The sequence below is a fragment of the Oreochromis niloticus genome, linkage group LG17 (assembly GCF_001858045.2).
Source record: "Oreochromis niloticus isolate F11D_XX linkage group LG17, O_niloticus_UMD_NMBU, whole genome shotgun sequence".
Classification (NCBI taxonomy): Eukaryota; Metazoa; Chordata; class Actinopteri; order Cichliformes; family Cichlidae; genus Oreochromis; species Oreochromis niloticus.
Genome location: NC_031981.2, coordinates 30,078,026 through 30,100,690, shown reverse-complemented (window position 1 = coordinate 30,100,690; position 22,665 = coordinate 30,078,026). Strand labels below are relative to the sequence as shown.

At 42.7% G+C, this 22,665-nt stretch overlaps 1 protein-coding gene and 1 long non-coding RNA gene across 2 annotated transcripts; both read left to right on the top strand.

Moving 5' to 3' along the window:
• The first annotated feature begins 11,269 nt into the window (after positions 1-11,269).
• LOC102078810 (uncharacterized) lies at positions 11,270-13,722 on the top strand. Its single transcript, XR_267525.4, has 3 exons — positions 11,270-11,424; positions 11,527-11,612; positions 11,742-13,722. It is a non-coding gene; the product is annotated as an uncharacterized LOC102078810 (long non-coding RNA).
• A 3,830-nt stretch (positions 13,723-17,552) lies between these two features.
• On the top strand, positions 17,553-22,617 carry LOC109195030 (prestalk protein-like). Its single transcript, XM_025899866.1, has 5 exons — positions 17,553-17,675; positions 19,777-21,678; positions 21,961-22,364; positions 22,396-22,400; positions 22,528-22,617. Exons 1-5 carry the CDS (start codon positions 17,638-17,640, stop codon positions 22,615-22,617), a joined length of 2,439 nt encoding a protein of 812 aa, XP_025755651.1. The 5' UTR covers positions 17,553-17,637.
• The last annotated feature ends 48 nt before the right edge of the window (positions 22,618-22,665 follow it).

The following is a 22,665-nucleotide window of genomic DNA, read 5'->3' as shown; positions in this document are numbered from 1 at the left end:
GATCTGCCTTATTACAAAACCTGCCATTACTGTGCATTTAGGTGACCATGATGAGACAGACAGACAGAGTCTGGCTGGCGCTCGCTGGCAGTTGTCGCTGCAGTCTACCGGTAGCGTCTCTTTTCAGGCCCGAATGTCACCGAGCAGTGACTAGTTTGTGGTCAAAACCTTGCAGCCATTTGCCACAGCAGATGGTAAGTGAATGTGTTTAATTGTAGGCAGGGACGTTACTGGATATTCTTGTGTAATTGCTACAGAATAATTTATGTTATACTTTGTTATTGCTACAGAAGAATATTTATTTTATTATTTTACGTTTATAATTTTCCCCGGGGACCCTGTGACACCCCATTGAAGAGCTGTAGGCTGTGGATCTCTTAAGATCTCACACTTGGGTTTGTAAGGCCATGTTACTCCTAAATTTCTATCTTGTTGAAAGAGAAGATATAAAACAGTTCTAAGCTAATCGACCTTAGTGTTCTCCTTTTTAAAAACAAGAATCGATAAGAGAATCGATAAAGAATCGAATCGTTAAACAGAATCGAAAATGGAATCGGAATCGTTAAAATCTTATCAATACCCATCCCTAGACAAGACAACGGTAACAGACCCCTAGGCAACACCACCAACTGTAACCAAACCGCAGCCAACGGAGAGGGCGCACCTGTAAACACGTCCACGCCCAGCAACGGCACCTACTGGGTGCAGGGAATGGCCTGGCTGTGTGGACAACGTACCTACTTCATACTACCACCCGGATGGACGGGCACCTGTGCCCCAATCTTCATTTCAGACCACACCTTCAGGATGTCAGCTGTAAATAGCTCTCAGACTACAAGACGACGACGAGACGTCTCCACAGTGCAACCACATGACCCCATCTATGGCAGTGATGTGCCAGAGGAATTTAAGCTTTGAACCACCAGACAAAAGGTCCTCCACTCACTGTTTCCATGGGTGGGCACCGGAAAGAACATGTTAAGGATTGAAACTTTGGACTGTTCCTGAATGCCTCGTGCAAAATCAACAATCAACAAAATGAAGAGATTGATGCCCTGCGCATAACTGTGATGCAACACCGAGTCGCACTGGACATTATTCTGGCTGAAAAAGGAGGACTCTGTATACTCTTTAACAACACATGCTGTACGTACATTCCAGATAATGTTCACTCTTCCAACATGACCGACGCCTTACGCACGCTGAAACAACTCAGGGACGCTCAGCAACAGGACTATGTCACGAACACTGAAGATTGGCTTACCTGGCTGTTGAGTGGTTCCTGGAAATCTCTTTTAATAAAAGGACTGGTTTTTGTAGGAGTTCTTCTACTCCTACTCTGTTGTTTTACTTCTTGTATTTTGCCATGTGTACAATCAATGATTAATAAAGTTGTTGCAGTTCATGTGCAGGCATACCTGACACTGCCCATGGACGAAGATGATGATGATCCACCTGACACTGAAATGCTGTGATACACCAATGTATGACGTGCTGATTAAAAACGCGCTGCAAGAAATCATGCACAGATAATAAACCAATGGTGTTTTAACTAGTGTGAAAGTTAAACAACAGGAGGGAAATGTGAAAAGATTTTGTTTATTATTCAAATATGCTTTGCTTGTGTTTGTGTAAACTCTGAATGACGATTCACCCTGATAAACATGAAGCCTTGCCTATGCTTATCATATGCCTGTGAAGACAAGTTTCTGTGTAAAGAGGAACGGAAAGTTCCACTTAAGCAGATATTTAGTCTAAGTATGAACAGAACGTTTTAGCAAGATATGCATTTGTCTGTTAAGCAATCTATATTCTTTAGCAAGATATGCATTTGCAATCTATATTCTGAGAACAGGCGGAGACTGCCTCCGCCCTGTTGAGTAACCTACGTGCCTATATAACCTGCAATAAAGAAGAGTACTGTGTGACTCTCATTAGAGACGTTCACCCATGTACATGTGATTGATTATATTGTCTCACTGTGTCTCTGTTTTACTTTGGCAGCCTTCTATTTGGGAGATTTCCCCCAACAAACAGTAACTCTGGGCTTTTGTAGAGTGTGCAGATGATCTCATCCCTGCCTAAAAATGGATTAAAAAAAAAACATAAGAAGTGCTGAATCCTTCAATAACACAGACTATTAGAGTAGCAGGTGTGTAGCATCGCTAACTAGCTAGCAACAAGCCTCCAACACAGTGCGTATGCTAGCGGCTAATCTAGCTAACGAATTAACAACAGAGTGATTTTAGAACTATAAGATGATAAGCTGTGCGTCTTTTTTTATAACAGTGACATGGTTGTATTTACCTTAATTAAACGAGTCGTCAGTCGTGGTAAACCAGCAAAAAAACTCAAGCAGCCTGGCTATGTAAAAAGTGTAGGGGGGCGTGTTTGCGGTCACGTCCAGCGGGTGTGTGGGCTGGAGCGTTACACAGTCGCTCCACCTCAAGTCACTACTGCACAGACTCTGGCTCCAAATTTGCAAGATGGCAACCTCCACAAGCGGGATATGTTTGCACAATGGGAGGAGGCGGTGTTACGTCGTCCATCTTTTATACAGTCATTGGTGGGACATGACAACAGCGCCACCTGCAGGAAGATTTTCTCTCTGTCTGATACCTTGTGTTCTGAGACCTGACGACTTTTTTCCTGAGAACTGAGACCTGACATTTTTTTTGTCTGAGACTGAGACCTGACATTTTTTTGCCTGATACCTGACGACTTTTTTCCTGAGAACTGAGACCTGACATTTTTTTGTCTGAGACTGAGACCTGACATTTTTTTTGTCTGATACCTGACGACTTTTTTCCTGAGAACTGACATTTTTTTGTCTGAGACCTGAGAACTGACATTTTTTTGTCTGAGACCTGATACCTGACAACTTTTTTCCTGAGACCTGACGATGTCCTAAAATGTACACCGTACCATCGGCCACTGAGTTCACCGGCACGCTTACTCATGGTGCTAACTTAGCATGCTAGTCCTCACCGAACACGCTGTACTTTGCGACTTTTCTGGTGGTAAACTTTCCCCTGGCGTAGCTTCAATATGTTACTGGGCCCATAACCTGTTAGCAGAGACGGGTCTTCCAGCGGAATCTGCATGAATATTGAAGATACTTATTATTTAGACGGAGGAATAATCACACATGGGGCATCGGCTTTCACCGGAACATTCACACCAAAGGTGTCATTGTTTATTGAACTCTCGCGTATACTCCGCAGCATAACAGGAAGCATCCTTTCAAAATAAAATCACAACAAATGACAATGAGGGCATACCTAATAACTAGCTCAACAGATTGCTGTGGAGATAGACGTGTGTTAAAAACATTATAAATATATATATATTTTAGAAGGCAGGAGAATAAACCAGCTGTTCTCCACAGAACCAGCAAAGGTGTACTCTCAGTGGCAAGGGAACAATAATAAGAGAACAGCACCACCAAGGCTGGAGACGGAGCAATACAGTTGTATTTTTTACTCGGTTGTATAAAGCATTTGCATTCTATTTTTATCCTATTGTATATTTTATTCTATTTATTCTACTGTATATAGTATTTTATTTTATTTTATTCTATTCTTTACAGTTGTGTACAGTATTCTTCTTTCTATTCTATTCTTATTGTATTCTAATTTTGCTATATAACTTTTGCACTGTCCACTTCCTGCTGTGACAAAACAAATTTCCCACGTGTGGGACTAATAAAGGTTATGTTATGTTATGTTATCTTATCTTATCTTATCTTATACTGGAAGAGCATATGGGAGAAGGACGCAACCCATAACGGCAATGCTCAGTGATTAGTGGATCTGAGGGCAGACCATAGCAACCTCCCTGAACAGGGTCCAGTAACCATCACGGTGGCAGACATCCAAGCAAGGGCCTCTAGTATGAAGAGTTGGACAGCACCAGGCCCCGACATGGTTCACGCCTACTGGCTAAAGAAGCTGACTGTACTCCACGAGCGTCTGGCAGCACAAATGAACCAGCTGCTAGTTGACGAGAGACACCCGGAATGGCTAACCGAAGGTCGGACGGTCCTGATCCCCAAGGACCCCAAGAAAGGACCGGTCCCATCCAACTACCGACCAATAACCTGCGTCAGTACTACATGGAAGCTCCTGTCAGGCATCATATCGGCTAAGATGAACAGGCACATGGGTCAATACATGAGCGGGGCACAGAAAGGGATTGGCAAGAATACCAGAGGCGCAAAACACCAGCCACTGGTAGACAGGATAGTCAGCCGAGACTGCAAGACCAGGCTGACCAACCTGTGCACTGCCTGGATTGATTACAAGAAGGCCTATGACTCAATGCCCCACAGCTGGATACTGGAATGCCTAGAATTGTACAAGATCAACAGGACCCTAAGAGCCTTCATCAGGAACTCAATGGGGATGTGGCGTACAACACTAGAGGCCAACTCCAAGCCCATAGCACAAGTCACCGTCAAGTGCGGGATCTACCAAGGAGATGCTCTGTCCCCACTGCTGTTCTGCATAGGCCTGAACCCCCTCAGTGAGATCATCAACAAGACTGGCTACGGATACCGACTACGGAACGGAGCAGTTGTCAGCCACCTCCTGTACATGGATGACATCAAGCTGTATGCCAAGAGTGAACGAGACATCGATTCACTGATCCACACTACCAGGATATACAGCAATGAAATCGGGTTGTCATTCAGGCTGGAGAAGTGTAGTCGGATGATAACAAAGAGAGGGAAGGTAGTCAGAACTGAGGGGATCGAGCTACCAGAAGGCAACATTGCAGACATAGAGGACAGTTACAAGTACCTGGGGATCCTGCAGGCGAATGGGAACCATGAAGAGGCAGCTAGGAAAGCTGCAACCACCAAGTACCTGCAGAGGGTCAGGCAAGTCCTGAGGAGTCAGCTGAACGGTAAGAACAAGATCCGGGCCATCAACACCTACGCCCTGCCCGTGATCAGGTACCCAGTTGGTATAATAAGTTGGCCAAAGGAGGAGATAGAAGCCACTGACATAAAGACAAGAAAGCTCCTTACCATGCATGGAGGGTTTCACCCCAAGTACCCTGAGGCTGTACACTAAGCGGAAGGAAGGAGGCCGGGGACTGGTGAGTGTCAGCACCACAGTCCAGGATGAGACAACGAACATCCAAGAATACATTGGGAAGATGGCCCCAACTGACCGAGTGCTCAGTGAATACCTCAGGCAGCAGAAACCCAAGAAAGAGGAGGGAGACGAGGAACCATCATGGAAGGACAGGCCCCTGCACGGTATGTACCACCGGCAGATAGAGGAGGTGGCTGATATCCAGACATCCTACCAGTGGCTGGACAAAGCTGGACTGAAAGACAGCACAGAGGCACTAATCATGGCAGCACAAGAACAAGTTCTGAGCACAAGATCCATAGAGGCTGGGGTCTATCACACCAGGCAAGACCCCAGGTGCAGGCTGTGTAAAGATGCCCCTGAGACAATCCAGCACATAACAGCAGGGCGCAAGATGCTAGCAGGCAAGGCATATATGGAACGCCATAACCAAGTGGCCGACATAGTATACAGAAACATCTGTGCCGAATATGGCCTGGAAGTTCTGAGGTCAAAATGGGAGACACCCCCAAGGGTGGTGGAGAATGACCGAGCTAAGATCCTGTGGGACTTGCAGATACAGCCGGACAAAATGGTGGTGGCTAACCAACCGGACATAGTGGTGGTAGACAAACAGAAGAAGACGGCCGTAGTGATCGATGTAGCGGTTCCGAATGACAGCAACATCAGAAAGAAGGAACATGAGAAGCTGGAGAAATACCAAGGGCTCAGAGAAGAGCTCGAGAGGATGTGGAGGGTGAAGGTAACTGTGGTCCCCGTGGTAATCGGAGCACTAGGTGCGGTAACTCCCAAGCTAGGTGAGTGGCTCCAGCAGATCTCTGTCCAGAAGAGCGCAGTCCTGGGAACAGCTAAGATACTGCGCAGGACCCTCAAGCTCCCAGGCCTCTGGTAGAGGACCCGAGCTTGAAGGATAAATCGCCCGCAGGGGCGTGCTGGGTGTTTTCTTTGTTTTATATATACAGTGGCTTGCAAAAGTATTCGGCCCCCTTGAACTTTTCCACATTTTGTCACATTACAGCCACAAATATGAATCAATTTTATTGGAATTCCACGTGAAAGACCAATACAAAGTGGTGTATACGTGAGAAGTGGAACGAAAATCATACATGATTCCAAACATTTTTTACAAATAAATAACTGTTACAGTGTGTGACTAATAGATAATTATAGGGATTGATGCATTAAAGGAACATTGGGGGGTCAATACAGTGTTATTGTGGCTAGTTAAGAATATGTGGTTTTTAGAAGTATCACAAGAAAAGTTTATTTCTAAAGGGATACATGTTATTTGTGGTACTCTGTTTAAAAGACTGTTAGCCTCTGTGTCTTTCAGAGCGCTAAAAAAAAGTGAAATGCCCCTAAACTAGTTAAATTAAATGCTGTACAGCTAGTACAGGTATATTACTACTCATTATTATGTCATCGATCAAAGAAAAAAAAATCTGCTGCTGCCTTTCCATTTTGTATTATGGTAAATACCATCTGTTCACATATTTGGGGTTTTGGACGGTTGACCAAACAACACAATTAGTTTTAATACCACACTGTCTTCTGGGATCCTGAAATATCATAATTTTCAAATTGTTAACTTCAGCCCCAAAATGTATAGAATATGATCCTATTAAAGACTACATGCTAGGCAGAAGGTGGTCCATGTGGAAATCTTTTTGTGAGCCAGTTTTCCAATTGAAAAAAAACAACAACAACAACAACATACAGTTATGTTGGATTAGAGTTTGAATAAATTAAAGTAGCTTGAGTATAAAAAACCATATGACTTATTTTATGCCTGAGGCCATCAGCTTCAGCTATAATTTCAGGGAAACGATGAGGACCTGAAGAACTCTCTGACAGGGGCCTTGTGGCCGTCGGGCTCTTCTCCACTGAAGGAGATAACAGGCGTCGCCCTGAAGCAGAAGTCGGGCCTCCTCACCACCTCCAGAGCGTCGTGGAGTAGATCTGTCCTCCTCACCTGGATGGGAGTTTTCAGTCCTGGATCTACGTTCTCCTGTCTGAACGCTCTCAGGATGGTGTCCGGGGCGACAGTGGACTGCACACAAAAGATGCAAGTTTAACAGGAGACAAAGATAATAATACTGCAAAAAACTGAATTTAGGATTGACTATCTTTTATCCTCCAAACTCACCTTCTTTGTATCCTTGCAGATGCGAGGCTGGAGTATTAGCTCACTTTTACCATCTTGGCAGCTGTCTGTTCTGTCCCCCCAAGACAAAAACCACACACAAAGTCAGATAATGCAGCTGTTTAGTTTGCTAGTTATCATTTCTAAATGTGTATTCACAGGAAATGTTTTCTTGCCTCTTTACCACAAGTGTCTCACTTGCTGACCCTTCAGATTCTGTCTGTAAGGACAAGAGAATTTCATAAACTACAGACAAAATGGAGGCAGACTGAGCAAAGATAAAGCAGATTGGAGAAATAAACAAAACAATTAAAGATCCTGTGTTCCCCAGTTCACAGGAACAAGGCGTCCAGGGGTTCATGGGCCATTTTAAAGACTTGCTGTCGTTTCTGTTATTTCACAGAAGCCAAATGATTTTTAAACCCTCAGTGTTACATGTTGGATTCATGAACAGGAGAATATCCCAAAGTAACAATGGGGCAAAACTGTGCAGGAAATGGGAAATATGGTTTCCATTTTGGCAGAAAATAAAGTTTGAAAAAACTGATTGAACTTTGATTAAAAAGCTTAAATGATTGATGATAAATAATGTGCTGGAGACTGAAGTTAACATTTTTCTGACACTGCGCAAGAAAGATGAACAGATTCATCAATATTAAGGTCAAGCCTACAATAAAAATAAAAATATAAAGTAGTATTAGTAGTAATGCAGAAAGAAAAAGTTCTTTTTAATACACTTGAAAGTGTTAATTGTGAATATTTTCTGAAGGAAATTTTATTTAAATCTTATGATGTCTAATTTGTTTTCTACCAAATCCAGCTCCATCCCCATATATCAAAATACACTTTGAATAATATAATATAAAGAAGATGCTATTGTCCACCTGGTTTGGGATGAAGAACCAATTTCATGTAATACAGACGTTAACTAATGTTAGGGAGGCAATTTAAGCTCCTTGAGGCGACTGTTGTTCTGTTTTGGTATGAAATGATTTGAACTAACATTGCTGTGCTTTGTTCTAATTCCAGTAGGGGAACTGGACCACTGGACCATATAGTTATATACTGTTTGCACTGCTCTCACTGTTTGTATGCAGCATCCCTGCTCTAGAGTCCAGGCAGCAAATCAAATGCTATCTGAGTCAGTGATATGTTATGAAGAGTGATGACATATCAGTAATGAATAAAGGATCCCCTGACTTTACCATTGCTGGATGACTCTTTGACTTTCTGATAGGAGGAATCACCTACAGGAAGGAAAAACTAGAAGGGTGAATAAAAACAAGAAATGTGAACTAAAACAAATGTATAAAAATAAGATGAGCATTATAGACAAGCAATAAAGTAAAGTAAAAACCCATTCCTGGAGGTCCTGACCAGCTACTTAGCATGGGATGTCTTTTTTTCTACTACAGATTTCTTACATTCTTACCAAGTTGTTTATAACTTCTGCCTTATTACTAACCTCCAGCTCTATCTCCACTTCTTGTTTGCAGACCACAGCAGAGCACTGAGGTTCTTCCTGGTCTGGGGACACTGTTCCAGCCTGGTGTCTGGGTTGAGTTTGGACCTGCAGCTCAGGAGCTTCCTCAGAGTCGGAGAATAGAGGACTTGCCATGTATCGCTGTGTACAAGAGGAGGGGAAGGAGCTGGCTTATTATGTATGAGCACACAAATGATGCAACAAAAGAATATGTGAGTCCGCATCATTAACCATCAGGCAGCAAAACACCATTGTTGTTTTGAATACATGAGTACATGAGTTGTAGTTTCAACACTGTGGAGCCACTACAACATCAGAACAATTCTGCTCACCACAATGATTAGAGCTGATTAATCACGGTGTTTTGAAATTATGGCTTTCACTCCGGTTCAGTTGTTCTTTTGCTTGATTGAACAGTTTCAGTGATGTATCTGTAGTAACACTGATTATGAGCTTGTTGGAATAACAACAAAGCAGTGATATTAGATCATGTTGTGGCTTGTAGTCTAACTTGGTGCTTTTTGCTTGGCAGGTTTGACAACAGATTGTTATTTAGCTGTACCAACAGAATTTCATCAATTTTATATCAGAAATTCTTGAAAGAGTAGTTGTAAAACTAATCATTTACAGAGAAATTACAGACTTATCTGAAGAGTTTCGGTCAGGTTTCAGAGCTCATCAAAGTACAGAAACAGCTTCAGCGAAGGTTACAAATGGTGGCCTCTGACGGTGGACTCATCTCTGTGCTTGTCACAGCTTATAGCTGTGAATCTGCAAATCAAAATGTTACTTCATCATTTAACCTTAAAGAATTTAATAAGAGGTGTTCTTAGAAAATACAACAGGTCTGAGCGCCACCTATGGAGTAAATTAGGTACAGAGCACTCCCCTGACCATTTACAAACCAATAACAATGGTCCAAATGAAAAAGGTGATAAAGCCCATCAATATAAAATCTACAGCTTGTCTACAGAGTAGCACCGTGATTTTCTTTTCACTGAATGATCAATTCATCCATCCATCCATCCATCCATTCGCTTCCGCTTATCCTTTTCAGGGTCGCGGGGGGCGCTGGAGCCTATCCCAGCTGTCATAGGGCGAGAGGCGGGGTACGCCCTGGACAGGTCGCCAGTCTGTCGCAGGGCTAACACACAGGGACAGACAACCATTCGCACTCACATTCACTCGCACATTTACACCTAGTGGCAATTTGGGTTATCCAATTAACCTATCCCCACAAGCTGCATGCTCATATTGCCCTGATGAATTCATTAGAGTGTTGTGCATGACAATCAGGAAGCACTTAACGGCTTAAAGACATTGTTGTATGACTGTGTTTATGAACTGATTGAGTTAAGTTGCAGTAAAAAGGAATTTGAGGGCAGTTACCATTTTTTAACATGTTTTTCATTTTTTATGACTCACCAACTGCCCTTAAAAAACAACAGATGTTAGATAACATTAATATAACCAAACACATTTGTAAACTATGCTAAGTAAAGCTTTAAGCTAAACATGAAGGCATGGAATGAAATCGAAAGTTACAATTCTGAAAACTATGATTTTTCATCTGCAGTAAGAGACGGCACAAACGCTTTTCCACCTTACGGCTGCGCATCTGCAAACCTGTGTGCAGCTGCTTCAAGCCTGGGTTCTCTTCCTTTCATGCAGAGCATTGGTACCATAACGAGCGGCCCAACCTGTTCTCTAGCCCCAACTACTGCAGCAGCAACCACAACTACTGCAGCACCAACCACAACAACTGCGGTACCAACCACAACTACTGCGGCACCAACCACAACTACTGCAGCACCAAACACAACAACTGCAGCACCAACCACAACTACTGCAGCACCAACCACAACAACTGCGGTACCAATCACAATTACTGCAGCACCAACCACAACTACTGCAGCACCAACCACAACAACTGTAGCACCAACCACAACTACTGCAGCACCAACCACAACAACTGCGGCACCAATCACAACTACTGCGGTACCAACCACAATAACTGCAGTACCAACCACAACTACTGCAGCACCAACCACAACAACTGCGGCACCAATGGCTAGCTAGTTCAACTGTCCATTGGCAGGAGTGTTAAGCTAACCTCTGTTGTTGGACACTACATGCTTTTTCTCATCTGAGCCTGAGTCTTCACCATAGATTGATTCATCGTACCATTAACCCTCTAGTAAGGTTTTTTATTTGTACTGTTTAGCAGTTCATGTAGCACTGTTTTCCTTTTCTGTTGTAGTTAGCAAGCCAGTTAACGCTCGCTCTCCTCATTGTTAGTACTCCAGTTACCAAAGATTGACTAATTTCTCCCTTACAGTAGAGGAATGGAAAACTCCAGTGCTTGACTGTGAGATTGTGGGAACACAATATAGAGTCCAGACACACTAAGTCTCCGTATCACATGATCACAATGCAGAGTCTCCAGCAACCAAACTAACCTGTTGGGAACAACTCTGCCCTCTGTTCCTCTTTTGCCTCTTGTCCCAACGTGCTGCTCCAGTAGGGGAGGAGTAAACCAATGATGATTTCCAGCTGTGTTGGCACTGCTCCCTGAACCCACTGAATCACCACTCCTCTGCAGCTGACCAACAGACTACACCCTGCTGCACTAATATAGCCACATATAAAAAATATTGGAGAGCTCAAATGCAAACTTCTGTCGATTTTAAAGACATGTAACACTTTTCATATAGAAGATTTTAACAACAAAATTCACAAGTTTCAAAATCTTATGCTCTTTTATTCACTTCTAATTGTAATGTTTTTAAAATCTAAAGCCCTGCAAGCACTAGCCCACATAGAGATGAGGATAACTACCAATGGAGAGGTCATCAATGCAACCATCATCAAACTTCTTGAAGAGGTAGGCCTGTATAAAATTATATCTCATTTAAAACACGTTTGCTTTGTGGATTCTTTAAACTTACTTTGAATGATAAGAAAGTGAGATAAACATTCAGATGTTTAGTCTTTGTGTTTTCTCTCTGTTTAGTTTTTTAGCAACCAGATCCTGAATGGAACAGCCCACAGTCTCTCTGTGACACGCATTCAACGATTGAGAGCTGGCCCATAAAAGCTCAGTATGGACAGAAGTCAAAAATGACTGAATGAAGACAACAATTCAAGGATGTGTTTGTTTTAACATAATGTGAAGCAGTAGTATGCCTCAGCTGTTTTATCATATTTTGAAATAAGACACAATTGTAGACACCAGCTGAGTCCACAAGCCATCAGATTTCAAGACAAGAATTTCTGCATAAATAGAAATAACAAACAGTTTTGTAATTACAGACTTTTGCTTGTATTTTACATAAATGTGAAAACTGGAAATGTGCTTTGATCTGTCAGAGATTTGTAAGAGGCGTTTTCAGTTCTCCAGCTCGAGAAGCAGAGGTCACTCTGACAAGCCTGGTAACCAGAAAACTGTAAAGAGTGCTTCTTGCATCCTCCTCCTTTCTATATTAAAAAATAAGGAAATTACAGTGAGTGAAGCATGCCAAGTGAATGAATACCGAACCTCAAATTAAGAAAATCAATTGTCTGTAAGGTATTATTGTTACTATAAGTGATTCTGTTATACTCAAGGTCACCTTTCCAGTTCATTGGCAAGAAAGAATTTGAAATCATGTGTATTTTTACTTTAAAGTATAACTAAAATTTGGAGGAAGTATAAAACACTGTGTGTGCAGAGGAAGTCTCAGATGCTTCTCTTGCTATTGAAATATCAGGTACATATTAATTATGAGCCTAGGCAGAAGATGACTCCACATCATGGGGCCACCACTCTACCTACGGAGCTATCCTTGCCCCCAAACTAAATACCAAATTTGTTTCTAATTATTTTTGCACTTTGGGTGTAATGTATACTGTATACTGTAATGTATAATGCACTTTTGGGATTATAATGGCAACATTCACTAAAAATGTCCTCTTAACACCAGCAAACATGCCACTTGGGGCCACGGTGGCCAGCCCACCTGGGCCCGACTGTGCAAGCCCCTGTCCAAACCCCTGTCCTGATTCGTATTTGAGGTGGAAGACAAACGACTGCAGAGTCCCAGTGAGATGCGTCAAAACAATGATTTTATTGAAACACATACACGTGGGAAGTCGAGCACGATCACCCAAAAAGCATCGATCTTCCCAGAACAATAAATGGGGTGTGATATATATAACATATGATGACAAGTAATATGCGTCACAGCAGATAAAAAACATGCATGTTCCAGTCATTCCAACCTTGAACATCTTCTAAAATAGAACAGTTCCTTCCTCTGTTCCTCCACTAGATGTTTCCTGTTATTTTACCTATTACACTTATTTGTGGAACTGAACTGTCACGTATGCAGGTAAAACAACTTCGCAGTTTCAAGCAAAACAAGTCTAGACACTGTGTATGTGTGTTCAGGCAGCCCATGTGTCTTAGCCTCAGTGCATGACCTTACTCTGAGTCATCTGTTACCAGGCAGAACTCCACTGCAGCCGGTTGCTGAACACACAGGCCTCTATTCAGTTTCTAAGTTATGTGCGATGTATTGTAAGCATGTATGCAATTCTGTCATAGCTCGGGTCACCTTAAGTTATTCCATAGATCGGCCAGACCTCGCGCTGCCCGTAGCTTCAGACCACTAATTAACTTGACCGAGCTTCAACTCTTTAATTAGCACAAAAATGCAATGTGTATAACATGAATACAGTTGCACCTGCAATGAAAGATTATCATGTGATTATGAAATGCTTTGATGAAATGATAATGATAAATGATAAGTGATGCAACAGTAGTAATACTGATTATGAATAGTAACAGTAAAATAATATTCATTTTCCACACCCCACATGTACATTATTGCCACCAAGTGGCTCAAATAAAAGCTGCTTTCAGCTACTTTCTTTTTCACATGGAGTCACACCACAGTTGATGTGGCAGATTCCTTACATCAGATGCCCGTCTTCACACAACCCACAATAGGTTTATGTTCCTTTCTAAGTTTGAAACAGCTTGAAAGCTTGTTAGTCAGCTACATAGCAAATAATTTTAGGATTGCTGGATTTCTCATCCACCAATCCTAAAATCATTCGCTATATAGCCAAAAGTATTTACTCACCCATCATTGAGGTGTTCCAATCACTTCCATGGCAACAGATGCATAAGATCAAGCACCTAGACATGCAGACTGTTCCCACAAGTATTTGTGAAAGAATGGGTCACGCCCAGGAGCTCAGTGAATTTACGTGGTACCGTGATAGGATGTCACCTGTGCAACAAGTCCAGTCAGCAGTCGCATATGTTATTGCATAGTCAGCTATTGGTGGTATTATAAATAAGTGGAATCGATTTGAAACGACTGTGATAGTATAATGTCGATATCATCAATATTTGGATCGATTTGCTCGGCTCAAAAACTAATTAAGTGTCGGAATTATAGATCAGAATGAATAATCACAAAATATATTAATAAATAAATGCAAAATACTAAAACATAGTAGCAGTGGCAACATGTTACAAGCATACATAAAATTATATTTATAATAACTATAATTGTTGGTATAATTGCACTCCGGCTTCCTCCCACAGTCCAAAGACATGCAGTTAGTGGGGTTAGGTTAACTGGAAACTCTAAATTGCCCATAAGTGTGAATGCGGGAGTGAATGTGAGCGTGAATGGTTGTCTATGTCTATGTGTTAGCCCTGCGACAGACTGGCGACCTGGGTGTACCCTGCCTCTCACCCTAAGACAGCTGGGATAGGCTCCAGCACCCCTGAAAAGGAGAAGCGGAAGCGAATGGATGGATAAATGGATGGACATTTATAGATACATTGACACAGATATTTATATGACAATTTAAATCTGGCACACAGTATTTAAAACAAACACAAAAAAGAAAAACATGCAAGTAAAAGTATAGCGTTTTTCACATTTTAAAGGTATTGTGAAAATATTTATTCATGTTTCAAAATTCCCTACTTTTAAAGTGTAAATAATTTTCATAAATCTGGCACATAGCAAAATAAAAAAATGTCATGCCATTAGGGAAAATGGAGCAACAACTGCATATTTTTAAACAGGTAGGTCGATGACAATCCGTGATTTCTGTCCGCCATTAGATACATCAGTGGATAAATCTTAATCTGCATCTACCACAGTTGTTACATGACGGTAGGAAAAGTAATGACAAAGCACAAGAGCAGTGAATGTAGGCCATAATCTGCAGCTGTAATATGCTGAGGACGGGTGTGCAGTGTATCCTTCTCAATGCTGCCACCTTGTGATGGAGCTGAGGAGGTGCAGGCTGAAGCCCTGGAAGGTTTCTTTGAACAGACGCTCCAACAGAGACACGATGGCGCTCTCAGACAGCAGAGACTGCTCACGGGACCAAGAGAAAACCATTTACAGAACAATGACAAGTGAAAATACTTTTTTTTTCAAGGATCAACTAGCAGTCTTTTTTTCTTCTTTTTATTTACTTTTCAAAGATTGAATTAATAACTTACATGAGCTCATATGCTTACTTTATTTTTATTTATTTAAAAACTGTGGCATTTCCCCAAATTTACCACTGATGCACCCGACAGAGTCAAATGATGAAAAGCTAAATTATTTCCTCTATAGCTAGTTTCTTAAATTATGACAAACACTGGGTGTGATTAATTCCCCCCTTTTTAGTGACTCATTACAAAATTAGTGATTTATAATTATGGATGTTCCTTTTGTGACAGTTTGCTCAGTAATTTCACCTTCACAACAAATGCACTTTTATTGCTGCTTTTATACGTTTCTTATTTGAGCTTTGAATCACAGGTATCTAAAGCTGACTAAATCTGTTAGCCATGTTATGTGTGCCTGTGCGATTTCCTCACACAGTTTACTGATGCACTTTGCTAAGAAGGCTAACTAACATTGGAAAGAACTGAACTTGTATTACTGATATACAGAGTTTGATGAAGGAGAGAGGAGATAATTATAGATGGTATCTTTACCTGATCAGGATGAGGTGGAGATGGGGAAAAGGCAGGTCTCATGAATGAGAATCTGAGATGCAGAAAGACTCATTTATGTTTAAATGAAAAAATGAATACATTTTAGATGTGGCTGTGCCATTTTCACCCACGTTCAGCAATTATCCTATTATAATGCAGGGTGGGAGTTTTGAAAATAATCCATCTTTCCATCCATTCTCTTCTGCTTATTGAGTTCAGGGTCATGGGGTGGGGAGGCTGGAGCCTATCCTAGCTGTCATAGAGTGAGAGCACAGTTCAGGGTTACACTGAATATATGCTCTATAAAAACGTTTTACATTTTGGTCTTTTTTTTCTGCAAATACAATAAAATTACAAATGTCTGGACACAAAGACATGTAAAGCACTGACAGAATTCACACAATTCTGTTTTGCATTTGTAATGCTTAAGTACTTATTAAATTACATGGGGAGAATAGCCTTGTTTCATCAGTGATGGAGATGCTGCCTCACCAAAAGCTGTTATCCTGTCGGTGCAGCAATCAGCAAAGTGTTCTCTTCACACTTTGACCCTACATCCAACTGCTGTAGGCAGAATGTGGACTCATTGCTGAACACAACTTTCCTCCACATGTTCACATTCCATTGCACATGTTGTCAACACTAGTGGAAACAGGTCTGACGGTGAATTAGAGTGATGGCAGGCCTCCTGTCAGCCTTATGAGACCAGAGATTAACCATGTGTGCTCTTTTCTCAATTGTCTGGGTAGAGAGCCATTGGACATATCGTCCTGCAAACTTTGATTGCCTACAGTTTCTAAGTCCTGACAGGGTGAGGAAACTCTTGTGGTGCCATCTTCTTGTGATTCCCACTTTACAGCCTGTGTCTGACATCCCCTCTTATGTACCTTGGCCTTAAATTTGGAATAGTGCTAGTGCTCACTCCAAAATACTGCTGTAACCTGGTTTTGCGAAACAACGGCTTGAAGTTGCCCTATTCCACAGGCTATATCAGATCCATCTAACGTGGCATGCAACTGACCACTGTAGCAGGGTCCATGCTAACAGGTGCTTCAAATTAGGCACTTGATTATCAGCATTGTCAGATTGTTTGTATAAGAATTAGTAGCTCAAATTAAAAAGATGAAATTTAAAAAAAAGATTGTAAGATTACTATACCTCTTATGGAAATAGTGATAATAAGATATTAATATGCCTTGAGCCAGGCAAAGTGACTGACTGAAATGAATTAGAATTGTAGAGAGCATCCATCAAGGCATGTAATGCGTACACTAATTACAGAGATTGGTAGAGACTAAAACGAAAAGAATGTTGACCAAATAAAAGGTGACCTGCATTGTATAAAAAAAACCTGTTTGCAGGTTTCCAGTAAAGTATACTATGGAATAGTTTTTGAGTTTAGGAGAACTCACATGGCTGAAAGCACTGTACTTCCCCCTTGACCTGGAAGGTTTCCTTTATATACACTTGTTTTTGTGTACTTTTTTTCTACAAGTGTTAAACAAAAACCCTGAGCTTTCAAGCATTTCCAGTATTAGCTTGAAGCAAAACTAAATCCCTCTATGCTTCCCCTGTTACTTCACATGACATACTTTTAATGAGGAAAATTTCTCAGTATACTGTACCAGTACTCCTATCATGCAATGGAACTTTTTGTGTCTTTACTCATTTTGATCTGTGTGCAGCATTTTTACTATTCAAATTGACCTGGTTTATATAAACATTTAAGTTTCAGTGCACATACCTGGTTCTTCAGGTCATGTGACACTCTTTACCAGTGGAGGGAGGAGTAATTCATTATGAAAGTAAAGTGTGTAGTCACAGAAAACAAACAGTCTGAGCCTGAGACAGTCTGAGAGTAGTGAGTAGTAGCAGAGTTCATCATGGATAAAAGAATCCTTTGCTGGATATGTCTGCTGGCATATTTTCACACATCCTCAGCACAAAGTAAGTATTTCTCACAGGTTATAATTTTATCATTGTTTATACTTTTTAGGATTAGATCATTTTAGAGGAGTGATTCAATAGCATCAAATGTAGCATAATACTGGAACTAAATGATAGTAGTACAGACTCCACATATATTAATGATCTGATAAAATAAAATAAAAATCTGTACTACTGTGAGTAAGATTATATAAAAGATTTGATTTAAATTTTGTTGAATACCTGTATTTAACAATTCCAATAAATTCAGCTTTGAGTTAATCAAATAGAATCCATTTTAAATGGGCTTAGATGAGTCATTTACTTGAGATATTTGAGAATGACAGGCAGGAGAATTTACATATATCGCCATAATAGTAGATCTGATTTAAAAATGGACTGATTCTTATATAGCGCTTTTCTACTCTCCCGGAGTACTCAAAGCGCTGTATAACATGCCACATTCACCCAATCACACCCATTCTCACAAGCACTGTCTCTAAAATGAGTGCTTTTCTAACGACATTTACACACATTCACACTCCGATGGATGCATGGGAGAGCAACTTGGGGTTCGTATCTTGCCCAAGGATACTTGACGTGCAGACTGGAGGAGCCAGGGATCGAAACACCAACTGGTTCGATCCACCAGGTGCATAGCACAGAACTCTGGGCCCAATACATATGCAGTCTCTCTTTATCCATATTGCTCATGTTTTATTTTTATGTATTTTATTTTATTTGGGGGAGGGAGACAAATAACAGCACTGAAAATTATATCCAGTATTATATCCATCTGTAGTGATCTTTAGGGTAGTCATTAATGAACTGTTTATATACCACATCTAATAACAATTTATAACATACTATATTGCAAAATTCTGCACAGCCTAAAATCTCTTCACATTTCTCAACATGCTGCAGTCTATGATTACTTTAAGGTTAAATGTGTTTTGCTTGGATTATCAAACTTCCCATCAAACACAAACTCCTGGAGTTTGCGCATAACAAGACTCGAAAAGGGTGGAGTGCTCACTCCTGGTCAGGGATGACTTCTACCCCAGGTGGAGGAGTTCAAGTGTCTCGGGGTCTTAGTACACAAGTGAGTTGAGAGTGGAACGCGAGATTGACAGACGGATTGGGGCAGCGTCCACAGTAATGTCAATCCACGTTCCTATCCTCCTATGGTCATGAGCAGAGATGGGCAGTAACACGTAATCCAATTACTGTTTTCAAGTAACAGGTAAAGTAAGGGATTACTATTGCAAAAAAGGTAATTCGATTACTGTTACTTTCCCGTAACCATGCTGCGTTACTGCGTTACTAAACCGTGATTTTGTTTATGAGAGTGTCTCATGACAATGACATAAGCGCGTGTGACGCCCGTGGTAACAGACGTGTGCAGATCAACGATGAATCATTTAATTTGAGTGCGGAAGAGAGTACGACCATGTTACGTTTAAAGCAAGGAAATACTCTGCTGCCACGGGAATGTGAAATTCACAGAGAAACCCCGATAACGCCACTGATATGACCACTGCGACACCGGGCAAACTTCCGCCGGCCCCACTCCTGCTAAACAGGTGAAAATAGATTAAAGATCAACAGGATTTAGTGCCACTGAACCTTTGATTTTTTGCTGTGTTTTACTTGCATCTATTTGAAAGATTGAGTGTAAACCAAAACAATTATTTTATTATATGTGCTGGAATAAGCAGAAAATGCTTAAATGTAAAACAAATTTGTTTAAGTCATTTTCTTGCATTAAGATTCAGTGTCATTATCGCATTTTAAATCATATGTCATCAGTCTGAAACATTCTGACTTCCTCATAAGAAATGCTCTGCTTACCTCAAATCACATATTCAACATAAACCTTAACATGTTCAATAAAGCTTACTTGACGTAAGTGCTTCTAAGCTTACGGTTGAAACTGCTGTCAATATCAAATTAGTGCTTGGAATTACTTTGAGTTGCCACTAAATCAGATTACCGTGTGTCACGTTATTTAGAGAGGAACCAGCAGTGTTTGGCTGTTTCTGAAATTAAGGGCCATAATTTTCATGTTGTTGGGTCCTCCAAAGTGATTCTCATCTGACCTTAGCTCACTGTCTTTAACCAGCAGCCACATCTACTGCAGCACCAACAGCCACATCTACTGCAGCACCAGCAACCACAACTGCAGCACCGACGACCACAAGTCCTGCAGCACCGACGACCACAAGTCCTGCAGCACCGACGACCACAACTGCAGCACCGACGACCACAAGTACTGCAGCACCGACGACCACAAGTACTGCAGCACCGACGACCACAACTACTGCTGCACCGACGACCACAAGTACTGCTGCACCGACGACCACAAGTACTGCTGCACCGACGACCACAAGTACTGCAGCACCGACGACCACAAGTACTGCTGCACCGACGACCACAAGTACTGCTGCACCGACGACCACAAGTACTGCAGCACCGACGACCACAAGTACTGCAGCACCGACGACCACAAGTACTGCTGCACCGACGACCACAAGTACTGCTGCACCGACGACCACAAGTACTGCAGCACCGACGACCACAACTACTGCTGCACCGACGACCACAAGTACTGCAGCACCGACGACCACAACTACTGCTGCACCGACGACCACAACTACTGCTGCACCGACGACCACAACTACTGCTGCACCGACGACCACAAGTACTGCTGCACCGACGACCACAAGTACTGCTGCACCGACGACCACAAGTACTGCAGCACCGACGACCACAACTACTGCTGCACCGACGACCACAACTACTGCTGCACCGACGACCACAAGTACTGCTGCACCGACGACCACAAGTACTGCTGCACCGACGACCACAAGTACTGCTGCACCGACGACCACAACTACTGCTGCACCGACGACCACAAGTACTGCAGCACCGACGACCACAAGTACTGCAGCACCGACGACCACAAGTACTGCAGCACCGACGACCACAAGTACTGCTGCACCGACGACCACAACTACTGCTGCACCGACGACCACAAGTACTGCAGCACCGACGACCACAAGTACTGCTGCACCGACGACCACAAGTACTGCTGCACCGACGACCACAACTACTGCTGCACCGACGACCACAACTACTGCTGCACCGACGACCACAACTACTGCTGCACCGACGACCACAAGTACTGCAGCACCGACGACCACAAGTACTGCTGCACCGACGACCACAAGTACTGCAGCACCGACGACCACAACTGCTGCAGCACCGACAACCACAACTGCTGCAGCACCAACGACCACAACTACTGCAGCAACAATCACAACTGTAGCACCAACCACTACAACTGCAGCAACAACAATCGCAACTACTGCACCAACGACCACAACAGCAGCACCAACGACCACAACAGCAACACCAACGACCACAACTACAACGCCAACGACCACAACTACAACGCCAACGACCACAACACCAACGACCACAACTACAACGCCAACGACCACAACACCAACGACCACAACTATAACACCAACCACAACACCAACGACCACAACCACACCAACACCAACGACCACAACCACACCAACACCAACGACCACAACCACAACACCAACGACCACAACTACAACACCAACGACAACACCAACGACCACAACCACACCAACACCAACGACCACAACCACACCAACACCAACGACCACAACTACAACACCAACGACCACAACTACAACACCAACGACCACACCAAGTACAACACCAACAACCACACCAAGTACAACACCAACAACCACACCAACACCAACGACCACAACTACAGCACCAACGACCACACCAACAACCACAACCACACCAACAACCACAACACCAACCACAATACCAACGACCACAACCACATCTACAGCACCAACGACCACAACTACAACACCAACGACCACACCAAGTACAACACCAACAACCACACCAACACCAACGACCACACCTACAGCACCAACGACCACAACTACAACACCAACAACCACACCAAGTACAACACCAACAACCACACCTACAACACCAACAACCACACCAACCACAACACCAACAACCACACCAACACCTACAACACCAACCACAACACCAACCACAACACCAACGACCACAACCACACCAACGACCACACCAGCAACAACGACCACAACCACAACCACACCAACCACAACACCAACAACCACACCAACCACAACACCAACAACCACACCAACACCAACGACCACACCAACACCAACAACCACACCAACAACTACAACACCAACGACCACAACTACAGCACCAACCACCACAACCACAACACCAACAACCACACCAACACCAACAACCACACCAACACCAACGACCACAACTACAGCACCAACGACCACACCAACAACCACAACCACACCAACAACCACAACACCAACCACAACACCAACGACCACAACCACATCTACAGCACCAACGACCACAACTACAACACCAACGACCACACCAAGTACAACACCAACAACCACACCAACACCAACGACCACACCTACAGCACCAACGACCACACCTACAGCACCAACGACCACACCTACAGCACCAACAACCACACCAAGTACAACACCAACAACCACACCTACAACACCAACAACCACACCAACCACAACTACAGGACCAACGACCACAACTACAACACCAACGACCACCACTGCAGCACCAACAACCACAACACCAACAACCTCAGCTGCAGCACCAACCACAACTACAACACCAACAACCACAACCACAACACCGACGACCACAACTACAACACCAACCACAACACCAACAACCACACCAACATCAACAACTACAACACCAACCACCACAACTACAGCACCAACCACCACAACTACAGCACCAACCACCACAACACCAACCACCACAACACCGACCACAACCACAACACCAACCACAACACCAATGACCACAACTACAACACCAACAACCACAACTACAACACCAACACCAACAA

Excerpts from the sequence above, each read along its gene's own strand:
- LOC109195030 (XM_025899866.1), top strand. The coding sequence starts at position 17,638 with ATGTCTGCTGGCATATTTTCACACATCCTCAGCACAAA. Across the intron at positions 17,676-19,776 it reads TCACACATCCTCAGCACAAA|CAGCCACATCTACTGCAGCA; the intron begins GTAAGTATTTCT and ends GTCTTTAACCAG. Across the intron at positions 21,679-21,960 it reads AACACCAACAACCACACCAA|CACCAACCACCACAACCACA; the intron begins GTACAACACCAA and ends CCACAACTACAG.